The sequence below is a fragment of the Lycorma delicatula genome, chromosome 3 (assembly GCF_047948215.1).
Source record: "Lycorma delicatula isolate Av1 chromosome 3, ASM4794821v1, whole genome shotgun sequence".
NCBI lineage: Eukaryota > Metazoa > Arthropoda > Insecta > Hemiptera > Fulgoridae > Lycorma > Lycorma delicatula.
This window is the reverse complement of record NC_134457.1, coordinates 139,667,134-139,682,063: the sequence shown is the minus strand read 5'-3', so window position 1 is coordinate 139,682,063 and position 14,930 is coordinate 139,667,134. Positions and strand designations below refer to the sequence as shown.

The 14,930-nt window shown below is 29.8% G+C and overlaps 2 protein-coding genes across 2 annotated transcripts in view; one reads left to right on the top strand and one right to left on the bottom strand.

The window, feature by feature from the left end:
• Positions 1-2,213, bottom strand: part of Srp68 (signal recognition particle 68) — a 56,693-nt gene extending 54,480 nt beyond the window's left edge. Inside the window, exons 1-2 of the mRNA XM_075360666.1 lie at positions 2,056-2,213; positions 756-822 (exon numbers count right to left, since the gene is read on the bottom strand). Coding sequence (XP_075216781.1) covers positions 756-822; positions 2,056-2,152 — 164 coding nt within the window. The 5' untranslated portion in view covers positions 2,153-2,213. The remainder of the gene's footprint in view (positions 1-755; positions 823-2,055) is intronic.
• A 1,300-nt stretch (positions 2,214-3,513) lies between these two features.
• The window catches only part of casp (Fas associated factor casp), a 100,995-nt gene continuing 89,578 nt past the window's right edge, over positions 3,514-14,930 (top strand). The window contains exons 1-2 of the mRNA XM_075360663.1: positions 3,514-3,704; positions 12,377-12,445. Of these exons, the coding sequence (XP_075216778.1) occupies positions 3,666-3,704; positions 12,377-12,445 (108 nt within the window). The 5' untranslated portion in view covers positions 3,514-3,665. The remainder of the gene's footprint in view (positions 3,705-12,376; positions 12,446-14,930) is intronic.

The window sequence follows — 14,930 nt, the reverse complement described above, 5'->3', positions numbered from 1 at the left end:
GAAAAAAATATATTCTAGAAATAAAAAAATTCATTATCAAATAAACCTTATATTAAATATAAGGTTTATTTAAAATAAATTTAGAAATAAGAGAATTTCCTTTCTAGGACATATTTTCAGAATGGAAGAGACCAGACTTATCAGACGGATAATCAAACTTTTCTGGAACAAGAAAAGCAAACCGAACTAGTTATACGAAGTACAGAAAGACATGGAGGAATTAGACATAACCCATGAAAACTTAAAAAGAAAACCGGAAACTGTGGGAAATTAAAAGATAAAGAAACAAGATTCGTATCAAAACCCAAGAAAATAATAACCCGGGTGTACTCTGAACAAGAAAGGGCAAGAAGATCTGAAACCCTTAGAAATTACTGGCAAAAAAGAAAAGCTGAAAAACAACAAATCAGCAAGAAAAGAAAAAAGTTGCCAAAAAAATGAACTAAAGTGGTCTAAAAAAAAAAAAATTTTTAATTTTATAAAAAAAATGTTAAATTCATATGATGAATTAAACATTTTTCATTTGGCATAAGGTCAATCGTAGGAAGAATGAAACCAACGTTCAAATTTAGCATATAATCATGGCAGAGTCAAAAAAGCTCACAAAAACAAGAGTTGCAATATATTTCAGAACTATCTGAAATCTATATTCTACGTATCAACGAAATAGGTAGTAGCAGTTATCTGTGGTACATTTAAAATTAAAATCCACTACTGGTAGCATTTTAAGACAAAATAAAAATATTGTTTACAACCTGTAGCGCTGATAATCTCCATGACGTAATCCATGCTGCTGTTGAGCATCCTTTATAATTTTTAGAACTGTAATGATATAAGGAATAGTATAAATTTTCAAGCATAATGATTTTATATTAAAGAACTTTAATAATAAAGTTAATTTACCATTAACCTAATATTCAACAATACTTTGTAAAATTAAAAGTATGATTTATTTATTTGTGGTACTTAAGTTACCCATACAATCTACATTTTTTTTTTTTTTTTAATTTACTCCTACTAAAATTGTTATTCTGTATATTTACAAGGGTGCATTAAACTTGATTCATATCATTAAACCGCTAACTTTGGTGATAAAATAATAATATATTCCTCTAATTAGATGACAATGTCACATAGCATACTGTTGTACCAATTTGATCTATTAGGTATAAGATTAAAAATGTATATTTACATGGATTTACAGGAGGTGGCACCAGTAATTTTAAAAAATACAAATTTAAAATATGTTATTAGTTTTGTCAAGCTGAACATACATGCCCAATACATGGTATAATTTAATACTAATTCAGTAGGTTTAAATACAATAACAAGTAAAAAATTAACACAAATTTTGAATTAAATTACATTTTTGATTGATCTTTTAAGATGCATTTTTAGATTTGAATAATTATTACATATTGAAATTTTTTATAGATTATAAGTCACAACTTAATATAAGCTGAAAAAACAAATTATTACTAAGGTTTAGACTGGACTACTATTGGAAAGGATGTATACTGCAACAGGAAATTGTATGTTGCAAGGCAGTCACTGATCTAACAATCCATCCCATCCCAGAGCTTCTAAACTTTAATGAGTATACAAGTATGCTCCTCTCAATACATGTTGTTTACATATGGTTAACTTTGAGCATAAATATCCTGCCAAATCTCCTTTAAATATAAACAAGAGTAAAAAATTACCTTATCCTTAATTACAAAGAGCTTAAAATTAAATTCACCAATTTAAAATAAAAAATTTAAATAAATAAAAAAATGCTTGCGAAGACTTTTGATAATGTCATAAATATGTCTAACCGACAATATTCAAGTTAGAAATATTTTTGTATTCAGTATTAAACTAATATATATAAAACATTCTCGGAGTTATTATTGAAGGCAAATTAATTTAAATATATCAGGACGAAAATTAATCCACAATAAGTTTCAAAGTGTATAAAGTAGACGCTGCAATTACACGTAAAACAATGAGGTTAAGCAGTCACAAGAAAATACAGTACACATATTCTAATATAGATATAAGACAAAAGGATACTTTCTAATGTAAATATAGGTTCGCAGTGAATTTCTTCTGCGTTATTATCCGTAACATTTTCCTCATTTTCTTCAGATTTCACATCTGCTACAACCATTCTGGAAGGTTAATTCTAACAGCTACACGTAATGACTAACTCAACGCCAGCTAACGTAATGCCAAATCACAATTGGCAAAGAAATTACGAGATTGTGTTTTTCACTAATACTAATTTTTAGCATATTTCTTAAAAAAGTTTTTTTTAGCCCTATAATTTGTTTTAATAATAATAATTGTTACATATTTTATTGCAATTTAAACTAATATATTTTCTTTTTGAAAGACCGTCTACTTCAGCGTTTAAGTTGTTGGAAGTGTCTTGTAGTTTATTAAGTAAGTCACAATTGAGGAATATTTACTAAATTAACCACAATTTAAGTCACTAATGACAATTAGTTATTTATTTCAGATTTTTATGACATTTAGACTAGTTTTTATCTCAAATTTATTTTCTAATATTTATATTATAATCTTAACTTATTTTTTACTAAATTTTGTCAATAAACCATCACTGTTAAGAAATTAATTGTAGAACAGAAAATTGACTTAACTTACTAATCTGATTAGTTCTCAATTAACGATTTATTAGTAATACACAATTATTTACTATCTGTGGTTGAATATTTCAATTTCTTCCAATTCATTTCATTTGTATCTGCATAAAATTAGCGTAACAAATAACAACTATACAAGTTTTATGCTGCAAAGTGTATTATTTAAGTTTTTAAACCGGAAAGAGGTTCAAAAACTGATAGAATTCATTATTAAGTACATTTAAATTTCTAATGATTCGGATATTAAGCTGATAATATTTGTTTGACTGGTTTAGCTTCCAGAATAAAGAGTGTATTGGCAGTGTAATAAGTGTTAGACTTAGGGAGAGATAAGAGTTCTACGTGAACAATTTTATTTTGACCAAAGAACTTCTTGCCGATAAAAAGTTCTTCAATATGATCCCTTGCTTATGTTTATTGAATTATTTAGAAGATAGGATTCTGTGCTGCCATAGATTAGATCCAGTTCTACTTTACCGGATTTATTTGAAATTTGCACGCTGGTGTGCGAAGAACGAATGTTGTACAGTTTTTAATCTAAATGTAATCACTTTTATTCAATAGAGCGCACTAAAAACCTAGCTTAAGATTTGTGCACAGAAAAAATATATAGCTAATTTCATATGTCTGTGCTAACATTATCGTTCATTAGTTCTATAGTTTTTTTTAATATTTTGTAATTGTTTGTAACTTCTTCACCAGCATAATTTTAGACTTAATTTCAAATATTATGTTATGTAATAAACTAAATAAAATATATTCTAAGTGATGTAATTTAATTTTTTAAATTATAAATAATTATATCATGGTCTTCTGAGGGTCCAAAATAAATATTGTTTTATTATCTTTGTAGGAAGAATAAGAAGGTTAACTATTATTCAGCACCCTCTGTATGTAGAACAACGTTAGTGCCTAATATTTTACAGATTACGTTTTCTGAGCTTTGTAGTTTAGTATTGGATATGCTCTTCAGGAATATTTCGGTTTAAAAATTATTTAATTGAAAGAGTTTTCAAAATGTCTGAAAACAAAGAAGAAATTTTAGCTGATTTTCAGGTAATTAAATTTATTTTTTTCTTTTGTAGTTAAGTTAAGGCTAGAATTATCAGTTAGTGCAAGTTCATTATGATAAAAAAAGACAATGGATAACCGTTGTTTCCGAATGTTGTAATTTTATTGCAGTGGAACTATGTGAAATAGTCATTAATTCACGAGCAGTATCCCGGTTATAAGTCAAAATATTGTGAAATTTTTTTCCATTCACCTAACTTAAGCTTCTGGGAATAAACATTTAAGAAACGTTCAATCGGTTATTACAATTGTTGTAAACCAGTTTATAGAATTTTTAAGTTAGTTTGTATTGTTTTTCTTTTTTTTATAATACCTGAGAGTTTTATTTTAAGAACCTTGATTAATTTGACTAATCAATATATTTTTGTTAGCTGATGACTAATATATACTATGACTAGTGTATATAAATATATGATATATATATATAATATTTATTTATAATTATTATTCTTTTTTGGTTGTGAGATACAAAGATACTTCAAACACTAGTATTATTTTTTTAAAGTAATGTTTGATACTGTGAACTGTTTGTTATTTTATATAAAGGTGAAAAAACAAAGAAATTGTTACTCTTAAGTGTTATTAAAGTTCTTTGTGTTATTATGTTTAAAAGTTTAAGAATGTATTACATGAGTAGTTTAATACACCTGAATTCTAATCAAATAAGAAAGATACCATTTTTTCTAGCTTCTGGAGGTCAGTACTTTTTGTTAACATTATGTAGATAATTGTGTTTAACAGTAAATGGAAGTATATAATTATCTATTGTGTTTGCCTGCTATATTTATGTTAATCTCTTTCCCTTTTTCCCGGGAAAATTAGCAAATTAGTTTTTTCACTGTATTTTACTAAATGAAAATGTAGTACCTGTTATCTGAATGGAAATATATTTTTGTTAATAAAAAGGGAAGAATTCTGTTGTTTTGAAATAGGGTTTTATTTATCTCTTTTTTTTAAGTAAATGTTGAATCCCTGGGTTAGAATATTGCAAGGATAATTGTAGAGAAGCTAACAGGAAAGAAATTAACATAATCACTAGCAATCAGCTAACTACTGTTTTCAGCATACTTGATTGTTCATTACAGATAACAAACCTTTTAACACATTTTGTGCCCTACAGATAATTTTTATTATAGATATTTTATAATTTTCTTGCTTGATTGGTTAGTAAAGATTGGAAAGTAAAAGATTCCCTTGTTTGTTAACATCAATAGTATGTTTTAAGGTTTTATTGGTAAATTTTTGAGTATTTTTTTGTGCATGTGGTTACATGACCTCTCAGGTAGATAATGTGCTTATTTTCAATGCGGAATCATTGTCTCTATGGTTAAGTATCAACTGCATTAGTAACTTGGTAGTAACTATTGGAAGTTTTTATTTAATAAACAGTATTTTATTTACTTATTCTTGTTTTCACCCAAGTTTTAATTGTTATGAACTTCTAATGATATAACTTTTTTTTCAACCTGTTATAGTTGTACGAACTTAAGATTATGTGCAATACCTATCTGATCAAATTAACATTTTTCATTTAGCATTATAATTTCACAAAGTTATTGGACCAATTGCTTAGTGGTAATAAAGATAATTGTTAAATTATTTGAAATTATACCATTTTCCTGAACCTTTCCTTATTAAACTTTAATCTGTTAGTTAAAGTATACTTTAATCAGTTAACAGTATAAAAAGTTAAAAAATGAATGTCTGTTAAAATGAATGTTTTTGGCTGATTTATTATAGTAACTTGTGCATATTTCTTTCTTATTTTTTGGTTGAAGGACTCAGCCTAATTTGATCTTCTCTTTATGTTGTATATTTGACCTTCCAATTCAATTCTTACTGCTAAATTATACATTGCTTTATAGATTAAATACAAAGTTTTTGACATGCTCTTTTAATTAGTTCATTCAGTGTGGTCTTATGTCATAGTTATTTTTCTCAAGACTTTTCAATAGCTTCTGCAGATTTTCATTTATTAATATCTTGATGTGTCGGGGGAGGGGGGTAGGTTTGACTTTATGATATTCTTAGAAATGGAACTGTAATCAAAACATTATCATCAATTTAGGTCTATGAGGGTCAGTTAAATATAAACTGGATGTATGTTTTTAATATTTAATAGTACAGAATAAAAATACAAAACTTATTTATTGTTTCTATATGGTCTCCCTGAAATTGTACATATTTTTACTGACTGGGGATTTCTTCTTTATAAAAGGTTTGTGGTGATGTTGTGAGAAAATTTGCATGAACTTCTCTACTTTATTGTCACTCTAGATTAAATTTGCTTTCAGTGGTTCTTTTAATGGCTTAAACAAACAAAAAATTTGAGGGATAAATTTGGTTTGTTTGGGAATTTTCTTCAAAGGTTTCCCAATAACTTTTGCCCAGTTTATCCTCATTGTGGCTTAGCATTGTCATAAAGGAGTATGGGAATTTTCAAAGGTTTCCCAATAAATTTTGCCCAGTTTATCCTCACTGTGGCTTGGCATTGTCATAAAGGAGTATCACTGATTGGCTGACAGCATTTTTTATTTTTGTAGGCAGCTTTCACTTTTTCCAAGAGCTGCTAGTTGTATACAGCATTTACAGTGCAAAGCTTGTGGAGAAAATGATGAGCAGTAATACTTCATTCCAGTCCAAAAGACTGTTATGAGGGCCTTCTCAGGTGACTGTTGGGTTTTGCTTTTAACAGGGCAAGGATCTTTACTCTGACACCACTGATTGTGGTGTAAGATAATTGTGGATTTCAATTCGTTGATGTAGTGATGGATCCATATCTCATCGCGTATGACTTTTTGATGCAAAAAATTATTTCACTGTTATCAAAATTGATTCTGGTGCTTTTGGCAAATTGCCTGTACTAATTTTGCAGGATCCAAGCTGCTTTTGATAATGAAATGGGCACTTGCAGAACTGATAATACCCCCCTTTTTAAGATATGTCATCAATCGTAAGGTGTTTATCATCTTCAATGAGGTCACTGATCAGTCAAATATCATCCATCACTCTTATCCTTGAACACCTATTGTGATTCTCATTCCATTGCTCAACTGACAATGGAAATCTCTTGCTCTGATATCATGCTGTTGATGAGAGAGATCTAAATCTCATTATAGCTGGAGCATCCACCCCTTCCTCACATCTCCACCATCAATATCCTTCTATGCCAGCCCACTAATGTACATATGTGAGCTGTGAAGTCAAAAGTGTGGTTGATATTTGACTTGCCCATATATAACTTTATTAAAAAGTGATTATAATCGAAAACAAACATGTAATGACAATTAGGACAGTAGATGTAATGAAAAAAGTTGAAGAGTTTTGATTATTCTCATATCTCTGCTATATTAATAATAAGTGAAGTTAAATATTTCTTTAGTATTAATGTATTTTTTGCCTTGCTTCAGATCTGGGGGCAAAAAGGTGTTTACATCTTGCTTACCATTCCTGCAAATCTGTAATCTTAGAGTAGCTTTTCTATGAAGTGTGAATACTAGAGCAAGTTATAAATGCTTTTGGTATTACAGACAACATTTATAAATTTCTGGGAATTTTTTTCTGTACTACTTATTTGTTTTTTGTGCCAAGTTTTTCCTATGAATTTTTTAGGGAAGAAATTTCATATTTCTCAAGGAGATGAATTACGTTTCCTCTTAATTTTTTTTATTTATTGATTATTTTGGGAGTTGATTTTATTTAATTTATATTAATATAACTTTTTCTTTACTGCAAAATTGATTTTTTGTTATCTGTTATAAATGTTTAAACTTTTAATATTTAACTGTTGTGAGTGAAATGAGTGAATTTTGATGTATTCATAAATAATGGCTTATGTCTGAATTTGTTCATTTGCAAAACATAATATGAGGGTACATATCATGAATATTTTTTTAAATCTAACCATGAGATATGATAGATTTTTTACTTTTTGTATATTATATGATAACATTGCATCTTATTGTTATGAAAAAAATTACTGAAGATTAATTTTTTTTAAAATTCAAACGTACATTTTATAGTTAATACATCTTGTTTATTTTAAAACATTTTTATAATTCATGGATGTATTTACTGCATTTATCCAAATTAACAGTAACCTCAGGTGTAGGAGTACATGTATATAACAGTCTTGATTGCCACACAGTAGACTTGAACATACAATTCTATCCTCTATATATCAGTTGTAGGGAATTATTTCAATGTGTATTATTAGTTGGAATACATTTTTAATATAACTTTTAATTTAATTTTTAATAACTTAATACATTCATTTCTCTTAAACTTATTTGTATTAGGAAATAGGAAAATGCCCATCTCAGCATATTAATCTGTTAATAATGGCATACCAGTGAATGTATTAAGCCTACTTTGTACTTAATTGCAAAGTTACTTGTTTTGTAATTGTACAACTAAATTGGTCTCTACTTAAAATTACAAATGGGATAAAATTTTATACATTCATATTCAATTTCTAGAAGTAGTGTCCTGATCAGGGATATTAACAGCCAAAAATTGCATTGTGATTGCGGTTATTATCTCTAAAAGCATGCACATTATATGGCAATATAACTAACTATACATACCATAAATAATTTTTATTGTCCACCCTCCAATTTACATTGATGTCAAAAAATTTTGTTATATTGCTGGCTGTAGTGAGGCATCATTATTACTCAATTTGTGATTGACATTTCATTTTTCAAATCACAATAGAATCATTTCTCATAATACAATTATAAAAATCAATACAACTTTTGTGTGTGAACTTGCAACAACCACAGCCAACAAAATTTTGTGCAATGTTTATTTTGTTTGGTATGTCTAAATGCTATGAAATAGGAGTTAGTTTTCAGCAGTTGAACTTTATGGGATAAATGACATAGACACATCACAGTTAGCATGTTTCGTTAAAGGAATGGAAGAAAATATCATAAAAATTAGGAACAAGTGGTGATATGTTTGTGTGCTTATATTTAGATATATTGAACCCCTGGAAGAATCTTAGGGAGAAGTTCAGGAAACAGCTGAAAAATACTGGCACTCAATGGCGAAGTGCATCACTGGATTAATTATATTCTCAGTATTAAATAATTACATTATCAGGTCCCATTTTGAACAATTGCACTTTCTTCTTAATCAATATGTCCCTTGTGAAACATCCATTTGATTGATGACTAAAGAGCTATAAACATTACTTTGCCAAATACTGCTGACAACAGAAGTTTCTTTCTAAACTGATGAAGAAATTGTTTTATATTCTGTAACTTACAAGAACTAGACATAAACTCCCAATTCTGAATATGACAGCTCATCTCAAGCCACAACTCCAATGGATCCACTAATTGCACAGGCAACCCAAACCACTAATGTCCAGGCTACATTGTTACTCATACAGGTTATTAAAATCAACTGTCATCATTGACTGAAATAGGGAAATGGTTACTTGAATTTAAGAAGGAGGAACTTTCATTGCAAAAAACAAAACTTCCTGCATTTAGAAAGAGAAGAACATAGGATTTTTCAGTTTCCTACTTGCACATGTGAAGAAATTACTACCAAAAGACATTCATTTTTAGAATGAAATTGCAACAAATGCTCTTGGAACTGCTGTTTTCTAAACAAAAGTCTTCTTAGTTTAGAGAGCTTATCTTAACACGTTCACAACCCCAGCCAAACAACAGGGTTTCATTGTCAGTGGGCAATTTACCATCGGAAAATCCTAATGGATATCGAATATTTATTGGATAATATTTCTCCTGGAAAGAATTTTTTGTGCAAAATGTAAATAGATACATTATCAGGTCCCATTTTGAACAATTGCACTTTCTTCTTAATCAATATGTCCCTTGTGAAACATCCATTTGATTGATGACTAAAGAGCTATAAACATTACTTTGCCAAATACTGCTGACAACAGAAGTTTCTTTCTAAACTGATGAAGAAATTGTTTTATATTCTGTAACTTACAAGAACTAGACATAAACTCCCAATTCTGAATATGACAGCTCATCTCAAGCCACAACTCCAATGGATCCACTAATTGCACAGGCAACCCAAACCACTAATGTCCAGGCTACATTGTTACTCATACAGGTTATTAAAATCAACTGTCATCATTGACTGAAATAGGGAAATGGTTACTTGAATTTAAGAAGGAGGAACTTTCATTGCAAAAAACAAAACTTCCTGCATTTAGAAAGAGAAGAACATAGGATTTTTCAGTTTCCTACTTGCACATGTGAAGAAATTACTACCAAAAGACATTCATTTTTAGAATGAAATTGCAACAAATGCTCTTGGAACTGCTGTTTTCTAAACAAAAGTCTTCTTAGTTTAGAGAGCTTATCTTAACACGTTCACAACCCCAGCCAAACAACAGGGTTTCATTGTCAGTGGGCAATTTACCATCGGAAAATCCTAATGGATATCGAATATTTATTGGATAATATTTCTCCTGGAAAGAATTTTTTGTGCAAAATGTAAATAGATTATGATTTTTTTTTTAACTTTTATTGATTCTTTTTTCTGTTTGCATTTACCTCGTTTATCTTATTAATGCTATCATTCATTGCTGTATTGTTATTTGTAATTACTATAATTTACAATTACTGTTTCATAGTTAAAATAAATTCTCATTTTTTGAATAATACTATTATAATTAAACTCTTTTATTCAGCCTGAAAGCTTCCAAATTTGTTTATGCCAAATGTATCGGAGTGTAATTTTGCTGGTGTTTAATTAAATTATCATATGTATACTTTTATTTTGGTATTTTTTAAGATATTAATTTTTGTTTAAGCTCTGAAAACATATAATTATGGTAATATAATGAATTACTGGTAGTATTAGTATTGAACTTTACTTGTGTATAATCTTAAAAAATTAATTTCCTTTTTTTCTTTAGTTTTGTGATAAAGTTTTTGAAAGGATCCATTGTTTTGTATTATTATGTCACTACTTACATGTGTGAAGATATTTAGTCTATCCTAATTACAATGGCAAGCAAAAAATAATCTACACTTTTCATTCTACAATTTATTTTCACAAAGATATATGGGTTCAAATGTACTTAATTTTTCTACATAGCCATCTCCCTTGTCAATGCACTTGGTCCAGCAGTCCTTCTTCTTAGAAGAAGGTTTTTGGTTTGTTACAAAGCCATTTTAGCACTGTTTCTTGCACATTTAAGCCTTTGGAAAACAGTGAGCTCGCAAACTTCCTTGAGTGGCCCAAACTGATGAAAGTTGGAGGAGCAAGTTCTGGGCTACAGGAAGAGTGATCCAGTACCTCAAGATTCAACTCGATGGTTTGGCGAGCTGTGTGTGAGTAGGCATTGTCATGCAACAACACTTTCTTTGACAATAGATGTTGGTTTTATTGCGAATTGTTGGCCTCAGCTTGTTTTCCAACATTTCACTGTTAAATTGCGCTGTTGGTTGTAATTGCTTTTCTATGAAAAAGCTGTTAGTTTTAGTTGGCTTTTCTACATATAGGCCAATTTGCATCCCAAAAAACTATTAGTATAACCTTTCCTCTCAATGGCTCAGTCATGAATTTTTTTGATCGTAGATCCTGGGTGTTTCCACTCCATACTCTGGTGTTTCAGTTCTGCTCATATTGATGAATCCATTTTTCAATCACCAATGACTGTTCTGCTCACAAATGTGTTTCTTTCTTGTGGAAATAATCAAGTACGCATTGGCAGATGTCATCACATTTGAGCTTGTGTTTTACAATAAGCTTTCTTAATATCCATTGCGCACAGACTGTATGAAAGCTGAGTCAGAAGTGGACGATTTGGTGGACAGAACCATGACTGATGTTCAGAGAAGACATTACCTGATCAATGGTAACTTGCCTATTTGCCAAAACCATCTCTCAAGCTTGCTGAATTTTGTTGTCCATGGTGGAGGACAGGCATCCTGCCCCCTCTTCGTGTATCACACTTGCCTGGCTGCTTTTAAACTTCTCAGTTCACGAAAAAACACTCTTACATGATAAAGCAATATTCCCATATTGTGGTAAAAAAGTCTTATGATGAATTTTGAAGTTTGATTACTGCTTGTTGTCCGTCCTTGGTACAAACTGTTAGCGGAACAGGCATGTTGACACTGTAATAGCTGGGAGGTAATGATACAATCAGGATCAGATTTTACACACATGAACTCAGTCATACCAACTCTAAGAAATCATATGCAGAAAGCAGTATGACTACCTTGAAGATGTGATATAGTGAAAGTATAGATAATCTTAAACTTTCTCTCACATGTTGATAATTTATTCAAGGAAAGTTATTTTTTTATGAATGAGTACTATTAAATAATTACTTCACACATCACAATACAGTTTAGAAGCACAGTATCAGCAATTTTCTACTAAGATGTGTTTGAGTAGTGTATATTAAATACATTTATATATATTAAATACATTTATGTTTTTAGGTGCTGTGTGCAGTCAGTATGTAGTATAATGGTGAAAACATCTCATTAAATTTAACATTGTTAAAGGTTATCAGAATTTAAATCATTATTAAACTATTAAAATGATCATAACATATATTAGTTGCTACAATTTATTTGTTTTATTTCAATATTTGTTTCTTAAACAACTATTCCATATTGCATAAAATAATGCTTTTAATTTGTTTGGTTCAGGCGTGTACAGGAATTGATGATGTTGGAGAAGCTCTGGGACACTTGGAGGAAAGCAGATGGGATCTTTTGGTGAGCCATAAGTTTTTATCCTTAAGTATTTTTACTTCATTTACTAAATGTTTTGTTTTGGAGCATAAATTGACTATCTACTCATATGGTTCTAATATGGGGTGTTAACAACTCTTCTTAGGACTTTTAAAATAGTCCACTGGGTTGGTCTAGTTGTGAACGCATCTTCCCAAATCAGCTGATTTGGCAGTCGAGAGTTCCAGCATTCAAGTCCTAGTAAAGTCAGTTATTTTTACACGGATTTGAATACTCGATCGTGGATACCGGTGTTCTTTGGTGGTTGGGTTTCAATTAACCACACATCTCAGGAATGGTCGAATTGAGAATGTACAAGACTACACTTCATTTACACTCACACATATCATCCTCATTCATCCTCTGAAGAATTATCTAACGGTAGTTACTGGAGGCCAAACAGGAAAAAGAAAAGGACTTTTAAAATGTATTCTTAATGTTTTGAATAGTAATTTAAATACATACACATAGTAAATAATAGAATCTGTACAAAATAAAATAGATATTAATTATTAAACATTTTACAATTAAATTGTATGTTTTACATATTAAATGAAATATACATAAAATTACATTTTACCTAATAAATAGCCATTTCTAATTTATTATTATTTATAAACTCATCAAAAAAGTGTATGTTGTTTCTGTAAAAGAAACTTTTTTATAAAATTTTTTTAAAGCAATTTTTTATTATGGTTAATTTGTTGTAACTATTCACTAAAATTAATATTCTTTGATATCACTTATTTTACAATATATGAGATGTGTTAAGTATGAACAAACTTTATTACTTACGCATAAAAAGCATTTATTTACTACTTGTCTACATAGCTGTTTTTAAATTCAACTCATTTTTTGTAGTGTGTTTCACTAGCTTCTCCATTCCCTCTCTAAGAAATTCTGCTGCCAGTAACCAAAGGTGAAAAACAAGTGCATAAAAATAACATGAGCATATATTAAGAATCTGGTATATTCCAATAATTGATAACTTTGAGAAAATCAGTCCTTTTTTTATCGCATTATATGCCCCAAATGACAATTCAACTCTTGAAGTTAAGGATCATTTTGGAAATATTACCAGTATTTGGATAATGTACATGTTTGCATCAAAGTTTTCATGGTTGAGGTTTTGATACCAGATCCAAGTCTTAAGGTTAAGGATAAAGTAGTTAATTGGTCTACACCAGAAGACAAAATTAATGATAATGATGAAAGATAAATAAGCACTTACGAAAGATTTCGCATTATGAATGGGTATTTCATGAATTTATTTGTTCACACCTAGTTCAACAGCAAACATCCATAATTTACTATGGGGGTAATTCAATAATTAAACAGACAAATGGCAACAATAAAAAAATTATTTAATAAAATAAACTGTTTGACATTCAAGTTGACTCCCCTGACAGAAAATTTCAGCTGTTTAAAAAGAATTTCCATTATTATAATCTTTTTTGTTTATTTCAAATGTCAGCTCTTGAAACTTGTAATGCCGAAGAACAGTGTGCTGTGATAAGAGATTTATTTTCTGAAGGTGTAAAACTGTAAAAATTCTATCCTTCAATGTGTATTTCTTGTCATGTATAATTTTGTTGTTTTCTTGGTAATTGTTGGCCTATTATTGATAATAGTTCAGCCTTGGTAATAGTTAACTGACAGAAAAGTAACCTTCCAAATAGCAGCCATAGTGACCGTTGAAGTGTGAGCTGGTGCATTGTCCTGATGGAAAAGCATTTTATTCTTCAAGTGTGGTTGTTTGTTTTGCAATTTCTGCCTTCTACTTGTCATGTAATGATGCGTTATTGTTGAAGATTTCTTCTTATTGTTGAATACCATTCCTGGCTGTCCGCCTTTTTTGGAGCAAGTTTGCAGTTTTGACTGTTGTTTTATCTCAGGAGTGTAGTGGTGCATCCACGTTTCATCTACAGTTATTGAATTGACACAAAAAAATCTGACTCGTTTTGCTTAAACTGCTCCAACAGGACCTTGGAAATGTTCATTCAAATGTGTTTTTGGTCCAAAGTGAGCAAACATGGCACCCAATGTGTGGGTAGCTTACACATATTCAATTCTTCAGTTCTTTCGATATGCCTGTAGCCTCTGCTATCTTTCTAACCTTAATTCATTGGTCATCCAGTACCATTTGGTGAACCTTGTCGATGATATCAATGGTGGTTGCAGTTTTTGGCCGTCTCAATCGCTCATCATTAACCATGCTGGTACGACCGTGTTTAAATTCAGCTACCCATCTTTTCACGGTAGCAAATGATGGCACAGTCTCTGTAAACAGCGTTAAACTTTGTTTTAATTTGTGTAGATTGCCTTTCAAATACAAGTATTTAATCACAGCACGATTTCGATTTTTTCCATTTTACACAAAAACACTTTAAGTGATTCAGCCAATTATCAGACAACAAATGAGCGTTCAAAATGGCTGAAATTTTAGTGAGTACCTTTCAACACAAGCGCG